This window comes from Phodopus roborovskii, unplaced genomic scaffold (assembly GCF_943737965.1).
Source record: "Phodopus roborovskii unplaced genomic scaffold, PHOROB, whole genome shotgun sequence".
Classification (NCBI taxonomy): Eukaryota; Metazoa; Chordata; class Mammalia; order Rodentia; family Cricetidae; genus Phodopus; species Phodopus roborovskii.
In genome coordinates this window covers 227,711-243,248 of record NW_026126119.1, presented here as the reverse complement: position 1 = coordinate 243,248, position 15,538 = coordinate 227,711, and the positions used below count along the sequence as shown (strand labels likewise).

Genomic DNA, 15,538 nt, shown 5'->3' with positions numbered 1-15,538 from the left:
TGATAAATGAATTAGAAAAATTGAAATTTGGACCTTTTGTGATTCAGGATCTTGTATAAAATAAATCTTTCACTTTAGTAGGGACCTTCTGCTTGCTCTAGTGTTTCAGGGAGGGGCACTACCTCCTTCATGCCCTATGTTGGGTAGATGTCTTGGTTCCTCAATCTTTATTGACACTGGAGAGGCAATGTCTCCTAGTCATTGCTTCATGAGGATGGGAATTCTAGCCTCCAATTATAGCAACCTGATTTCGAGGTATAAGAAATAAGTGATTGGGGCTGGAAAGATGGCTCAGCGATTAAGAATGCTGGCTGTTCTACCAGAGGTTCTGAGTTCAATTCCCAGCAACCACATGTTGGCTCACAACCATCTATAATGATATCTGTGCTCTCTTCTGGCCTGCAGGCGTACATGTGTACATAATAAATAAATAAATCTTTTTTTTTTAAAAAAAGGATTATTGATCTCCATATTGTATCTACTGACAAAGTAGGGATGGTGGCTGCAGTGAAAATCCTGATTCTCCACTTGACCTCCTTTGACACCAATTCAATGGGGAGAAGGAATGGGCCCTTATAACTGCTGGATGGGCTAGAAGTTCAGGCTGCTTACTGCAATTGGTTACTTTATTTCAATTGATAAGATAAAGTAGAAATCCCTGATCAATTCTCACAATTGGTTTTTATAATGCTCCCTATTTCTGTATAACCCATTTTTCATTTCTGCTGTCAGTTGGATATTTTTTTAAGAAAATACTGCTTTATATTTATTACCTACTATGTGTGTGTAGGTCAGAGGACAACTTCCAGGAGTTGGTTCTCTCCTACCTGTGAGTGCCAGGGATCACTCAGGTAGTGTCAAGCTTCTTTTACTCACTAAGCAATGCAATCTTTATGAATCACTAATTATGGGAAGAACTGGCAAACTTTTTTGATCTTGACTTAAATGATTTTTGTTGTATTTTTTTTGGGGGGGGGCAGGATCTTATGTACCCCAGTCAAATCCTGAATAACTGATAGCACCATATTCCAAATGCTGGATTATAAGCATGAGCAAAGATAGTCTTATTTAGACTAGATAAAACATGACTGTTATTGTGAGTTTCTATTATTTGTAATAGGTTCTATGTTATTAACCTTAGAAATTACATTTTTCCTAACTATTTCAGGTTAAATATTTAGTTGATTAAAATGGGTTAAATTTCTTTTCTTGTAACTGGTTTGATATCAATGGAACATACACTATGGGTAACAATGCTTTAAATTACACAGTAATTAGTCTGTGGAATGACTTATCATGTTTTATATAGTTGATTTAACCATGCAAGTTTTATCAGGTTGGCAAATTCAGATTAAATTTTTCCAGCTTCTATTGTGTGATCAGAACTATAAAAAAATCTGAGATTGGTATAATTTTCATTTTAGAATGAATGAAAGGTATAGCAACACTGTGGTTTTAATTCCCAAATATATGAAGTAGATTAGAATTGCTTTTGTGTTGGCTTATAGGGAGGGTGAAGGATAGGGGGAAATGATTTGTAGTACAGTGATAGAAACTTTAGACCTTGTATGTGAAAGCAAGAAAAGATCACAAATATCAAAATTTTGTTCATTTTGATGTTGGATATTGAGTTTAGGGCCCTGAGTATGCTAATCACATCTTGAGTCCTAATAATGTTTTGGTTTCTATATTATGTATCTAGTACTTCTATCTTGCAGCATCCAATTTTTCTTTCTTTCTGCTTTTGATTTTTGAGACAGGGTTTCTCTGTGTAGCCCTGACTGTCCTGGAATTTGCTCTGTAGACCAATTTCTGCCTCCTGAATGCTGGAAATAAGGGCATGTGTCACCATGCCTGGCCACAGCATCTAATCTTTAAAATAATGCCATAGTAAGCAGGAGGAGCTCAGAAAACAACTTGCAAGAGTCATTTCTGGGCTCTGGGAATCAGACTCAGGTAGTCAGGCTTAGTGACAAATACTTTGATGAACTAAGTTATTGAAGTTTGGCTGCCCCACTATTAAGTGGTAGAGATAGTATTAGAGCCTAGATTTGTATGGTGCAACACAGACCAGGCTCCTGCCTTCCACATTTTGATGGCCTCCTTTGTAGCCTAGGATGACCTTCAACCTGTGAACTTGCCTGTCCCCACTTTCTGAGTGCTGGGATTAGAGGTCTGTGCAACTTCACCCATTTTATGCTGTGCAGGGGAACACACTAAGAGCTTCATGCATGATAGGCCAGCACTATACCAACTGAGCTAAATCAGCTCAGTTACTACTCTTCACAGTAATAATTATTATAAAATAAAAATTTCTCATTTTATGTCATAAATTTAAAATAAAATTGAATCATTTTCTCAACAGTGAAGGAGAAAGGGTCCAAACTTATTTTACATACATTTGGCAGATGATAAACTGTGAAAAAGCCAAAGAATTACAAAGTGATGCAAGACTTATGTTACTATGTGGAAACTGCTTCATGCTTGATGGAGGATAAATCCTGTAGTTGGGATAAACAAAGTGCTGCTTTAGCCAGGCATGGTGGTGCATGTCTACTATCCCAGAATTGAGGAGTCTGAGGCAGAAGAACCCACAGGCTAGCCTGGGTTACAGAGCAAGACCCTGTCTCATAAAACCTGTGCCCCAACAAAGAATCCCTCCAAAGCAACAGCTTTGGTTTAGAGGTCACACAGCTTGTATAAAGGATCAGAAAGCAGCTATACTAGCTAAACTCCAACCCTTCTCCATCACTATACCTCTAATACTCTATCGTAGCAATGGAGGGCAGGAAGGCATTGAGGCACGGGTAGTGAGTTGCTTTATATTATTCTTGGAAAGGTAATGACTGAACCAGGAATCGCTAACTTTGGGAATATGGCCAAATACTGGCAGATTTGATTTCTGTTTGTGCAAGTGAGTATGGTAGTGAGGTCAAAAATATCCCAGGCTTTGAAGGTCATCATCTGTTTAGCTATAGGAAATATTCAGTCCCCTGTACTCACTCATTCAAGTAAAATAGAATACCATCGAATGGAAGAGATCTTTTTAAAAATGTAATTAAACATGAAAACAATTCATGTAAAACTAGAGTTTGTTCATCTAGTTACTAGTTTCTAGGCAGCAATTTAAAGCGCTGTTTGCAAAAATCAGTTGAAATTTTCATAGTCTCTCACTGAATACAGCTAGGGTTCACTGACTCAGCACTTATATATTCTGAAATCTAAATTTAATCATACCCTATTGATTACAGGTGTAAACTTACTATTTAAAACATACAACTCCACTCATAATGGGATTCTTTTCTTCACATAGTCATTCTTCAATAATTAATATTTCCCTAACTCCCTAAGACTGGAGGTGTGCCCTGCTATAAGAGATACACATTGAATCTGCCTTTCCAAAATAGTGGACAGAAGGCTGTTTTTCTCCTTATTATACAATGGATCGAACACCAGACTTTTATTTGCACCTCCTGAGGGGCAGAAGCAGCAAATATTACTACTAAACGTGCCCGTATGTAGTGGAAGCAGGAAAAGGCTTTTCTGGGCAGCAAACTGTGTTGAGTCTCCTGTTCTAAGGCCAGTTCACACACAAGCAGCTTCTACTCTTCCATGACGTCCCACTGAGATGACAGCAACAGAACCCAGCATTCTGGATATCCCCCTCAAAAAATTTGACTGTTTTTTCCCCCCTTACAATATAATGAATTTTTGCAAGGGCGCAGTGTAAATCCAAGTAGTAGTTATATTTGGCCCTAAAGTGCTGCCAACAGACAGACCTTTGGCGGTGGGGTGCCGCGGCAAGCGCGCCAGACCCCTGCGGGCGACTCTTCACTCCTTCCGGCCTGGGGTGTGTGGGCGGGGGTCAGGGGACGGTTTCCCCTTCACCTTGGAGGGTGTGGGGTTTCGGACTGCCAGGGCGGCCTAGTCTAGGGCGCCGCCCAGGCTGCAGGCTATGGGGACGGCTGCTGCTCCTGTGGCACACTCCCCGTGGAGGCCATTATTTCCAGCAGGGCCCAAGTGGGCGCCTTCTTCCAGGGCAGAGGGCAGAGGTCTGGGACCGAGTGTGGCCTCCCCGTGAGTAGGCCGCTACTCGGCCCTGTGGGGATCGGTATTCCCGGAGTGCGAGGGCGCGCGCCGGACTACCGAAGCCACATCTCGGACCACTCCAAGGCTTCCGGGCAGCCAGAGCCTGCCTATGGCGTCCTGGCTCCTGCTCGCCGCGGGCGGTGCCGGACCTCGCCCTGCCCGAGCCCTCCCCTCTCCTCCCCCCCCCCCCCAAGCCCGCCACGACTCCCGAAGCGCCACGGCCCGGACCCTCCATTCTCTCCCCGTGTATTTAAAGTAGCACAACCTAACCAGCTGCCCCCACTCGGTGACACCCCCTTCTCAAGACAGACGCGCCCATCAGCCAACCAGCGACGAGAATCGGCGAGCATCCCGCGCCCGGGTCTGTGGCAGCCTCGGTGGGCGGGCTAAAGCAGCTAGCAAGTTCAGTGGAGCTACGGCTGACGCGAGTCAACAAAGATCACGTGAGGCAGATGTCTTGCTCCGATTGGCTGCAGCGGCCGGGCAGGGAGGGGGGGTCACGGCGGCGGCGTGGGGTTCGCTGTGTGACACAATTACAACAACTTTGTGCTGGTGCCGGGGAAGTTTGTGTCTCCTCCGAATCCCCCCCAGAGCTCCCGATCCCCGCGCGCTCTGGCCATTCCCGCCGTCCCTGCCTGTGGCTGCCCCCTTCCCGCCCCCGCGATGTGACCCTACAGCTGAGCCGCCGCCGCTACCGACCCAGTCAGTGGTTCCGGAGCCCCTGCTGCCGCTGCCTTCGCCTCTACCGCGTTGCGATTTTTCGCCGCCGCGCGGCGGAGGAGGAGGCAGAGAGAAAGTTGGTGTGCCGGTCCCGTGCGGAGATTGGGGGCGTCGTTGCGGGCCCCGGCCCGGGCAAGGGGGGTGTCGGCGTTGGAGTTGTGAATTCGCTGCGTTTCCATGAAATCCTGCGGAGTGTCGCTCGCTACCGCCGCCGCCGCCGCCGCCGCTTTCGGTGATGAGGAAAAGAAAATGGCGGCGGGAAAAGCGAGCGGCGAGAGCGAAGAGGCGTCCCCGAGCCTGACAGGCGAGGAGAGGGAGGCGCTCGGCGGACTGGACAGGTACGGGGCGCAGGCAGCGGCCAGGGCGGCTCGGGACAGGCAGGCGCCGCTCTCGGCGGACACCGGAGCGTGGCTCGGCGGTGGGGCGGGCACCTCGGCTTGGCGCTCTCGGCGCCGCGCCGACGCCGGGGCCTCGGGCTCTGGCAGGCAGGGACCGGTCGGCGGCGTTGCAGGAGTGCTAACGAGCCGCGTGTGTCTCTTTCTGCAGCCGCCTCTTTGGGTTCGTGAGGGTTCATGAAGATGGCGCCAGGATGAAGGCCCTACTGGCTAAGGTAAGGCAGCTGCGGGCTGGAGAGCGGACACGGTCCCTCGGGCCACAGGCGCGCTCGCTCCGGGCCCCGCGCCGGGACTCAGCACTCATTGTGGCCTCGAACGACGGCCGAGGGTCTTCGACAAAACTATTTCCTGCCCCTGCGCTCTCTGCACTCCCTGGTGCCTCGCTTGCTCTCTGGAGAGATCACTTCTCATGGAAGCAGAGGAACAGAGGCGGCAGCGCATTTTGGGCCGAGCTCATGTGGGGCGACCGAATTTCTTCCTATCTTACCGCCCTTGGGAGCTAGGCCGATGATCCCCGAGGTGCCTCTGGAGGGCCGGGAGATCGGAAACGGGTGCAGATTTCCTTAAATTCCCCGTTTGTTACCTCCCCTGGCTTTTTAGGCTTTTCCTTGAGTCGGGTTGTTCGTGATGTCTGCTGTTAGCCAAACATTTGGGCATGGCTTCTTGTCTCCGCTCCCTAAAGGAGGAAGTTGTATGTAGTTAGGTCGGTGAAGTTTGCATTGGGTTGTTGACATGGTTCTCGATTGGTATGTCCTTTACCTGAAAGTTAGGTGACTTGTTTACTTTTTGGGTCTTTCTGCCATAGATCTACAGCAGTTATGTGTGAGTGCGTTTTCTGGAGCTTTGTTTCCTGTGAGTTTGTCAGGGACTGTTGGGGAGAATTCGGGGTGTAGTCTCTTGTTTATTTGTGTGGAAAGTTGTTGGTACTGTCATTTAGTTAAGTAATGGCTGCTTCTATCGGCCCAAGATGGCGGGACAGGGTGGGAGGAGAAAGTGAAGGAGGGCGCTTGTGAAGGGAGGAGAGGTAAACATGGAAATAAATAGTATCGAAGAATAGGCCTCTCCTTTGGCGTGTGTAGCTCGGTTGTTAATAAAAACTATCATAGATTATTTGCATGTAGATTTTTTTTTTTTGTACCCTTCTCTAGCTTGGAAATAGCATGCATAAGCCTGTTAAATGGTTATCAACCTGTAGCACATTTAGTTACCCATCGTAAGCTATTGAACAAAGGCTGGAGTCTCCTTCAGTCTGTTTTACTTTAGATTTCCTGATCCAAGTGTGTTGGAGTGGTATCAGGAGGCTTTCTTGTTAATTGGGACCCTGAAACTTGGAGTGTTTATGATAGGTATTGCATTCATTAGGCATTTTCTTCTTTGGCTGTAATCTCGAGATTTGCTTTTGACACTATTGTAGTTGTGAAGCTTAAGAAAGATAACTAAAGCCTAATAGCATTTTTAAAAGTTGATTGTTTTAATCTTTATTTTTTGTATGTATTTTGGTTTAGCGCCATTAATTGCTTTTTTATCTGTGATCACACTTTTTATTGAAAACTATCTAAATATAAGTTTTTATTGCAAACAATTACCAGAAGAAAGCAAAACAGACATAATCCTTTTCAGTAAGTCCAGTTTCTTTGAATGGTAAGAACATTTGAATTAAACTTTGACAATGTGTCTATTAATTCCTTTCATTAAAATTGTCACTGGAGAAAATGTACAGTGACTAGTTCTGGACTGATATAAACATCAGTAGTTGTTGGTCCTTGGCTTTTAAGGTTTTTCCCAACCTATTTGAAATATTTTATGTGCAAAGACTAGATTATTGTGAGGTTGTCATTCCAAAGTTAAATAAAATGAAGGGCCATTTTATTTGATTTTGCTAGTTTACGTTGGGTTAAAAGTTGCTAGCAGGAAGAATTCATTTGGAAAAGTTTGGCCAAATGTATTGCTTTTGGTTATGGTGATGAAGAAATAAGTGGCATCTGTTTTATGTACATGTGTAAAGTGCTAGTTCATAATTTCATATCTTAGACTGCTTGTAATCAGAATCACAGCGGGTGGTGCCTAACATTGAATATTGTAATAGTGAAACCTACAGTTAACATTTTAAAATTGAACATTTTAAAATGAGCATTTTCAAAATTTTCTAAACGTGCATTATTTCTTTCTGGTGTTTTGAGTACAGTAACATTCTAAACATGAAAAATTTTTGAAGCTTCATTATATTTTGGGGGAGAATTATGACTTTGTAAGGGTTGGATAGTTTGATTAGCTGAGTATATTGAGCAAAAAAGAAAAAAAAAAGAAAAGAAAAGAGAAAGAAAGAAAAAAGAAAAAACCCTTCATTGGTTTTGGCTCAGTGTTCCCTAGAGTCCTAGCTATTTAGATCAGGATCCAGCAGCCTTAATGCCAAAACGTTCTATATTAATGTACTTTGAATGCTCACATGGACATGGGTTGTGTCCTTATTAGCCTGAACATGTCAGTTAAATGTGTAATAGAAATTTATGCTTCACAAAATGTATCCTTCTGTTTGAATTGGATTCTGAGTAGAATGAGTGAACTAGAGCCCTTGGAAAGAAGTAATTGAATTATTTAGTTTTATCCATCCTCTAAGTGTCCTGAGAATAATCAGTATTTTTGGATGTGAAGTTTGGGGAGTGAAATGATTAGTTATGTTGGTTTCAGAATTATTTCCTATGTAATAATACAACTCTTTTTAAAAAAAAGTGTTGGCTTTTCTCTAAGGTGGGGTGTGTTCAGGCAGTGTAACCGAACACATAATATATTGAATAATTCCCAGAATTCCTTTTTTTAATCTATGAATTTTGTTGCAGTCTCAAAAAAATTTAGTCTGTGCCAAAACATGTTTCAAAACGTGGAAATTTAGTCATTCCTACTGGTCTTAATTTTTTTACCTTCTGTTTTCATTATAGCACACATAAACAGAAGTCTAAAACCATCTTGGAAAACTAAAAGCATTACATAAGTATTTTCTACTATTTATTTATTTATTTATTTATTTATTTATTTATTTATTATTTCCTGTTCACACACGGCTGCTGTATTTCTGGTGATGTATCCTGGACTCTATTCTTTTTTTGTAAGATTCGATTATGTAAGTCATTGAAAGAAGTTTTCTTTGCAGGATTGTTTTTGATACATAGTATGGTGTTTTGGATTTAAAAAATTTAATACAGTATTTTAGTACTAATACCTTAAATTAGGCTGTAAGGAATGAGAGCTTGCTTTAGAATTCTTGTAATATGGCGTGATAACTTTTAAGTTTTCTCTCAAATGCTAACCCTTAATTTTTAGATTAACTTAATTTTTGATTATTATCATTACTTCTGCCTGTAGGTGGTTTGCCTGTTGTTGTTGTTATTATTATTATTACTTATTTATGTCTGTGGGTGTTTTGCCTGCATATATAGTTGTGTACCTACCTCTTGGGTGGTGACCGATGAAGACAGAAGGAAGTTCCTGATCCCTTTGAATTGGCAGTTGTGAATTGCCATGTGGGTCCTTGAAATTGAACCTGGATCTTCTAGAAGAGCAGCAGTCTGCTCTTAACCACTGAGCCATCTATCTCTCCAGTACTAATAAATCATTATTTTTTTGTTTTCCTAATTGTAGTGGAATTACTGAGAAATAATTAAGTGAGACATTTTAGCAGAAATTATGGTGACAGAAATTAACTTTGAGATTTGAAAACTTTTGGGGGCATATTTTTTAGTTAGATAAGAATTTGAGTTAGGTGTATATAAAGACAAGAAAAGTAAAAAGTATAAATATAATACTATGTAGTATCATTAGAGTAATAATATGGTAGAGGCCTGGGGAGGATGGCTCTGTCAATCTGAAGTGTCTTATCTATGTGAAGTAATATATCACTAAAATACTTAGTTGTGGAGCTGGAGAGATGATCCAGCAGTTAAGAGCCAGTACTGCTCTTGCAGCAGACCAGAGTTTGGCTTCCATCACCAATGGTAAATATCCTTAGAAATCCAGCTTCAGGGCTCTGTTCTTGCTTCTATGGGCATCTGCACCATACATGCATGCATTTTACACATAGGCACACACAGAATTAAAAATAAGGCAAATATTTAAAATGAAATATATAGCTTTTTGGTTGTTGCATTTGGTGTGTGTGTGTTCTGTGTGAGAGAGTGGGAGAGAGGGAGAGGGAGACAGGGCATGCTTGTATTGCATTTGGTGTGTGTGTGTTGTGTGGTGAGAGAGTGGGAGAGAGGGAGAGGGAGACAGGGCATGCTTGTATGCAAGCATGCAGGCTACAGCAGGCACACTAGCAAGCACCAGTGGGAAGAGGACTCCTTGTTCTCGCCTTCGCCTGTGTCCCTTATTGAACTCAGCTTGACAGACTTGGTGGTAAGTGATTAGGGGCTGAGGCATATCCCAGGCCCTATAGTTGTTTATTTTAAACAAACTTGTTAAGTTTGTCATAAGTATTCTGGTTGGATTTCTTTCTGATAATTCTTTTAATAGAAAGATTTTATAGAATACTTAGGAATTATAAATTGTTCATCGTTTGAGAAATTAAAATGTGTTCTTAAAGTGATATTAAGAAAATACTTGATGTTTTTATTTTTGGGGTGGGTAATGAAAATAGTTTAAGATCCACTGAAGCATATATTTTCTTAAACTTGGTTTTGCATGTATGAGGAAATTATTAGGTTTGTTTTAGTGGTGCCTTGTCTGTGTTACAATATTTGGATTATTGCTGATGTGTGGAAATAAATGTGTACTTTGTGTTTGTAAGGACTTAAAGGGGATGTTCATTTCCAGAGCTAAAGAACTTTAGAGTTTGGGTTGGAAAAAGTAGTTATAGAAATAGTATCATGAGGGCTGGCAAGATGACTCATCAGGAAAAGGCACTTGTTGCCAAGCCTGAGGACTTGAGTTTGATTCCTTCCAATTACTTGGAGGAGGGAGAGAGAACCACTTTAGCTCCTTCTCTTCCTCTCTCTCCCTCTCCATTTCTTCCTCTGTCTCTGTTTCTGTCTGTCTGTCTCTCCCCCCCACCACATTAAATAAATATGCCTTGTGCTTGAAAATTAGATTTTTAATTTGATGGATTTTAAAAATGTGTTTTAGTTTGGAAAATTATCTTCTAAACAATTATGGTCACAATTGTTTGGAGGAGGTTTTATGCAATTACTACATATTTGCTAACGTTTTTGATATGTTCCTTGCAACAAAATTGCAATAAGAGATTACAGAACATGTTTACATGTCTGTTACTGAATAGAGTTGTAGCAATACATATATAGACACTTGTTTTGGTTATTTGAGACAGGGTCTAACTCTAGCCCCAGGTGGCTTCTAGGTAATCATCAGGTTTCAGCCTCCTTAGTACTGGGATTAATAAGAGTGAGTCATAAGAGTGCTTGGCTCTAAACTTGTAATTTTAAATTTCTGTTTTTTTTTTTTTTTCATTGAATAGATTTTCTGTAGACTCAGTTACAAAAGATAAAGCAACTTTTGGCTCTCCTTTACATAATTTAGTTTGTTAAAAACTGCTTCAGAAGTAAATTTATGTTACTTGAGTAGTATGATGGGTCACATATTTAAGGTTTATTGCTTGGCAGGCTGCAGTCTTTTTCAGACTTAGATCATGTAACATTTAGTTTTGTTTATATATACTAACAATGTACTGCATATTTGAAAGGGGTTTTTGTTCATTTTTGCTTTGCAACTTGGTGATACTTTGAGTTTTTGAAATTGATGTTAATGACTGATAACACTATTAATAGTTTTGGAATGTGATACACGGGGAGCTAATTTTATGTTTAAAAAAAAACAACAAAAACAAACTACCTACCACATTGTCCAAAAATTGAAATGATGGTTGGGCTGTTTAGGGCTTGCATGTAATTATTTGCAGACTATTTAATGGAGTTTATTTAATGAATGCATAATTGATAGTCATGTATTCCCACTGAAATTTGTCATGTAATTGCACATGCTTTCTATATTGATTTGTAAGTTGTGGTAGTAAATACGAAGGTAATGTGGCTATCACTATGTTAAACTTGAAACTCCTTAGTGTGATTAACATAAGGATAACTGGCCTGTGATTATCAGTGGTGTAGAAGCAGTGTCCAGAACTCTGAACATTTGTAATAAAGGTCAGTTTAACAGATTACAAGTCTTAAAAGGAAAGGATGGGAATTATTTCTTGGCGATACTAATTCTCAATTTAGATAGTAACAAGTTGCTTTTAATTTTGTTTAGGAAAATAATCTAAAAATCACATTTTAGTCTTTTCAGTTCTTCAAAGAATGATCTATGTGTTATGTATCTCATGATCTTTCTTTTCTGTGAGTTCTTAAATGAGTTTGTCTGCCAGCTTAAAAGATCTTTGACAGTTTTGGAAGGGTAATCACAAAGTAGTTAAGTAATCACTATTTTGAAGTGCAAGAACACAACTGGGGAGATGGGTTTTAAACTTTTTACTTTATAGAATTCCTTTCTCCCTTGTAAATTGTTTTTTTTAGATTTATTTATGTATGAGTATTTTGCCTGCATGCATATATGTGTACCACATGTATTCCTGGTGTCTTCAGAGGTCAGAAGGAGGCATTGGATCCCCTGGGACTGGAGTTACAAATGGTTGTGAGCCACCATGTAGATGCTGGTAATTGAATTTGGGTACTCTTAACCACTGAGCTAACTCTAGCCCTTCTCACTTAGAAAAAAAAATTAAAAATTATTATTACTGACATTTTTATTTTTAGGTTTTGGATACAGGGCTTCTCTGTGTAAGAGCCCTGACTGTCCTGCAACTCATTTTGTAGACAAGGCTGGCCTCAAACTCATTGAGATCCCACTGTGTCTGCCTCCCAAGTGCTGGGATTAAAGATAGGAGCCACTACCACCTGGCTATTTTATTTTTTTTTAGGTGTAAAGTTTTTATTTTGTGTGTATCAGTGTGTTTATGTGCATGATGTGTGTGCCTGTGGAGATTAGAAGAGACATTGGCTCCCTTGGAACTGGAATTAAATGGTTGTGAGCTGCCAGGTGGGTGCTGGGAACTGAACCTGGGTTCCCAACTAGAGAAACAAGTACTCTTAACTACTGAGTGAGCTGTGTCTAGAGTCCCTTAGTTTTAATTGTGTGTGTGTGTGTGTGTGTGTGTGTGTGTTTGCACACATGAGTGCAGTGTCACTGAAGACCACAAGAGGGTTTCATATCTCCTGTAGCTGGAGTTCCAGTAGTTGTGAATTGCCTGATGTGGGTGCTGGAAACTGAACCTGGTTCCTCTGCAAGAGCCGAATGATAGTGTATGTTTAGCTTTGAGATTGTCATGTAAGGTGCCCAGTATAAGATAATATGCTACTGGAAAAGATAAATTTAAAGTAAGAATGTGGTTTAGTTAGGAAACAGTAGAGAGGTGGAGGCAGGCTTGAAAGCTCTACCATGCTAATTGCAGCCACCATTCTCTTTGATGTTCAGGTATTTTCATGCAGGTGTGTGTGTGTGTGTGTGTGTGTGTTTTGTTTTTTTCTAGACATGGTTTCCCTGTGTAGATTTGGAGCCAGTCCTGGAACTTGCTCTGTAGACCAGGTTAGCCTTGAATTCACAGAGATTCTCCTGCCTCCGCCTCCCAAGTGCTGGGATTAAAGGCATGTGCAACCAACGTCCCACAGGGTGGGTTTTTTTTTTTTTTTTTTTTTTTTTTTTTTTGTGAATAAGTATATTTACACATAGTACAACTTTGAAAAGTTATAGAAAGGATATTGTAAAAAGAAAATCTTTTTTTCTGAATTATCTCTCAAAATCTAGTTACTGTTTTCCAAGGCAGCTGCAGAGAAGAGCATAATTGTGTTGTATGTTTTGCCTAAATATTTGAGATTATAGTGTATGTTTTGTTAAACTGTTTTGCTTCATTCCTTGCCATGTGAAATACTTTTATATTGAACTGTCTTGGGTTTTAAAGTCATCCAGTCAGTCAGATGTTTAGTGATTTTGTTTTGATTTTTGAAATTTTCCTTATGTCCTTTTAAATGTGGTATTGAACGAAGAGATGCTTCAGCATGTACAGTTCTTAATTGGAAACGTGATCATATATTTTTCTTAAGATAACAATTGTTTAACATATGGTAAGACCTGTCAATTGGAATAATTGGTGATTTTTGCCTTTGTATTTTGTTTTTTATTGGTGTGATTACCAAGATTCATGAATAATAATTTGATTAATTACTACTGAATATCTGTTATTTGTGAGTCATTCGTCTTCATGTTTTGTTCTTTATTACAGAAAAGAAAAAATAACTTTGCATTTTTGATTAGTTGAAAATGGTACAGTTCTTACTGTATTACTTATTTCACTAAAAGATACTATTATTTTCATCACAAATTAGGAATAGGGCTAGAATGTTGCTACCTTGCATGCATGGTCATCTGGACATTAAATGACAACATTGGGGAACTGATTGTGTCCTGCCCTGTTGAGGCAAAATTTCTCTTGTTTTTCATGCTGTGCTGTGTGTATACTCCAGGCTAGCTGGCCTGGGACCTTCTGGCTAGTCTCCTGTCTCTGTCTCCCATTTCACATTGGAAAATGCAGATTTAGCCTTCTATATCTGCTTCTTATGTGGGTTCTGGTGTCAGGTTTGCATGTCTACCATCTTTAACCTGCTGAGCAATCTTCCAGAATGACCCAAGGCCAAATGATTTCTGAGATGTGCATGGATAAAAAAATGTCACATTTAAATGGATAGAGACAGTATTGATGCTAGGCATTTGGGTGTTACAAAAGAATCACCTGGCATTAGTTTTAGGTACTTAATGATCCATTGAAAATTTTTGCTTCTAGTTTTTGTTTAAATACAGATTTGTATATTATATGATTATATTTTGATTATAGATTATCTAAGAAGGTAGAGTTGGAAGATTGTAAGTTTGATATAGAGTATAATTCCTAGGGATTATAGGTAGGAACTTTTAAAAAGATTTTTTCTTTTGGTGAGACAGGGTCTCACTCACTATGTAACTTTGGCTGTCCTGTACCTCACTGTATAGATTAGGCTGGCTGATCTTAAATCTGCCCTGCTTTGCCTCCCAATACAGTTGCTGGTAGTTGTTTTGAAAATATTTATTTTTATTTTATGTGAGTGGGTGTGTGTGTGTATTTTTGTGTACTGCGTGCTTGCAGTGCCCTCAGAGGTTAGAAGGGGTGTTGCATCCTCTGGAACTGGAGTTTTAGGTGGTTGTGAGCTGCCATGTGGGTTCTGTCAACCAAGCTTAGGTTCTCTGGAAGACTTAATAAACCGTTGAGCCTTCTCTGCAGTATGGTGTCCCATCCTCCCCACCCTCACCCCTTTTCTTATAGGGTGTCACTATGTGCAGACTGGGTCATGTGATAATCTTTTGGCCCCAGCCACTTATGCTGATATTACAATTGTGTGCTACCACACCTGGCAACGCCTATCATATTATTTTTCACCTGTGTGTGTGTGTGTGTGTGTGTGTGTGTGTGTGTGTGTGTGTGTTTGGTGAAATATTTATTCAAGTGTTTCCCTCTTATTTGGATTGTTTCCTTTTTACTGTTTGGCTTTGACCTGTTTAAGTGTCTTTTAGAAATGCTGGAGATAAAATGTTAGAGACTGGTGTATACTGGGCAAGCATTCTATCGCTGGCTGAGCCAGTTCCTTTAGCCTGAGGGTTCTTTGTATTTTGATTTTTAGAAGTGTTAGGAATCAGGTGCTCCCCTAGCCTGGTTTAACTCCAACCGGCTTCAACTCAGTTCCAGCTATGTCACCCATCACCAGTCGCCAAATTCCTTTTAGAGTTTCCCTCCATCAGACTGCTCTCTTGTTCTCTGTCTCCCTCCCCTCCCCTCCCCTCCCCTACCTCCCTCTCTCTCTCTTCCTCTTCCTCTCCCTGTCTTTAATATTCTTGCTCTAAGCCTTTCACCCCTTCCCCCAATAAATCTCTTGTGTGAAGTCTGTTATGTGGTGTGGTCTCTGCACCATTCCTTGATTTGGATCTACTAAGGTACTCCTGCTGTTTAACCTTAACAAGTAGTATTTCTGCTGTTTAGTAGTAGTAGTAGTAGTAGTAGTAGTAGTAGTAGTAGTAGTAGTAGTAAGCATTTACTTGAATGTTTTAATGCAGGTGGATCTGAGGTTTAGGTCATAGAGTTCCAGGACAGCCAGAGTTACACAGAGAAACCCTGTGTTAAACAAAACAACCCAATCAATAAAAAGAGATACCAATTTTCTAGACATTCAATTGAAAAATTTCCTCATTTCATACATTCCATATTTATGGGTGTGTGTGTTACTCTACCCCTATTTGTTAAAAAGGAG

The 15,538-nt window shown here is 40.7% G+C and overlaps 1 protein-coding gene across 8 annotated transcripts in view; it reads left to right on the top strand.

Annotated features, from left to right (window-relative positions):
* Positions 1 to 4,609: 4,609 nt before the first annotated feature.
* Positions 4,610 to 15,538, top strand: part of Kdm6a (lysine demethylase 6A) — a 126,063-nt gene continuing 115,134 nt past the window's right edge. For 4 of the 8 annotated variants that reach the window (XM_051179512.1, XM_051179508.1, XM_051179509.1 and 1 more), the window contains exons 1-2: positions 4,611 to 5,147; positions 5,356 to 5,419. In XM_051179512.1, the coding sequence (XP_051035469.1) occupies positions 4,987 to 5,147; positions 5,356 to 5,419 (225 nt within the window). In that variant the 5' untranslated portion in view covers positions 4,611 to 4,986. Of the gene's footprint in view, positions 5,148 to 5,355; positions 5,420 to 15,538 lie in introns of all 8 variants that reach the window. The other 4 variants (XM_051179513.1, XM_051179510.1, XM_051179511.1 and 1 more) reach the window with 2 other exon arrangements.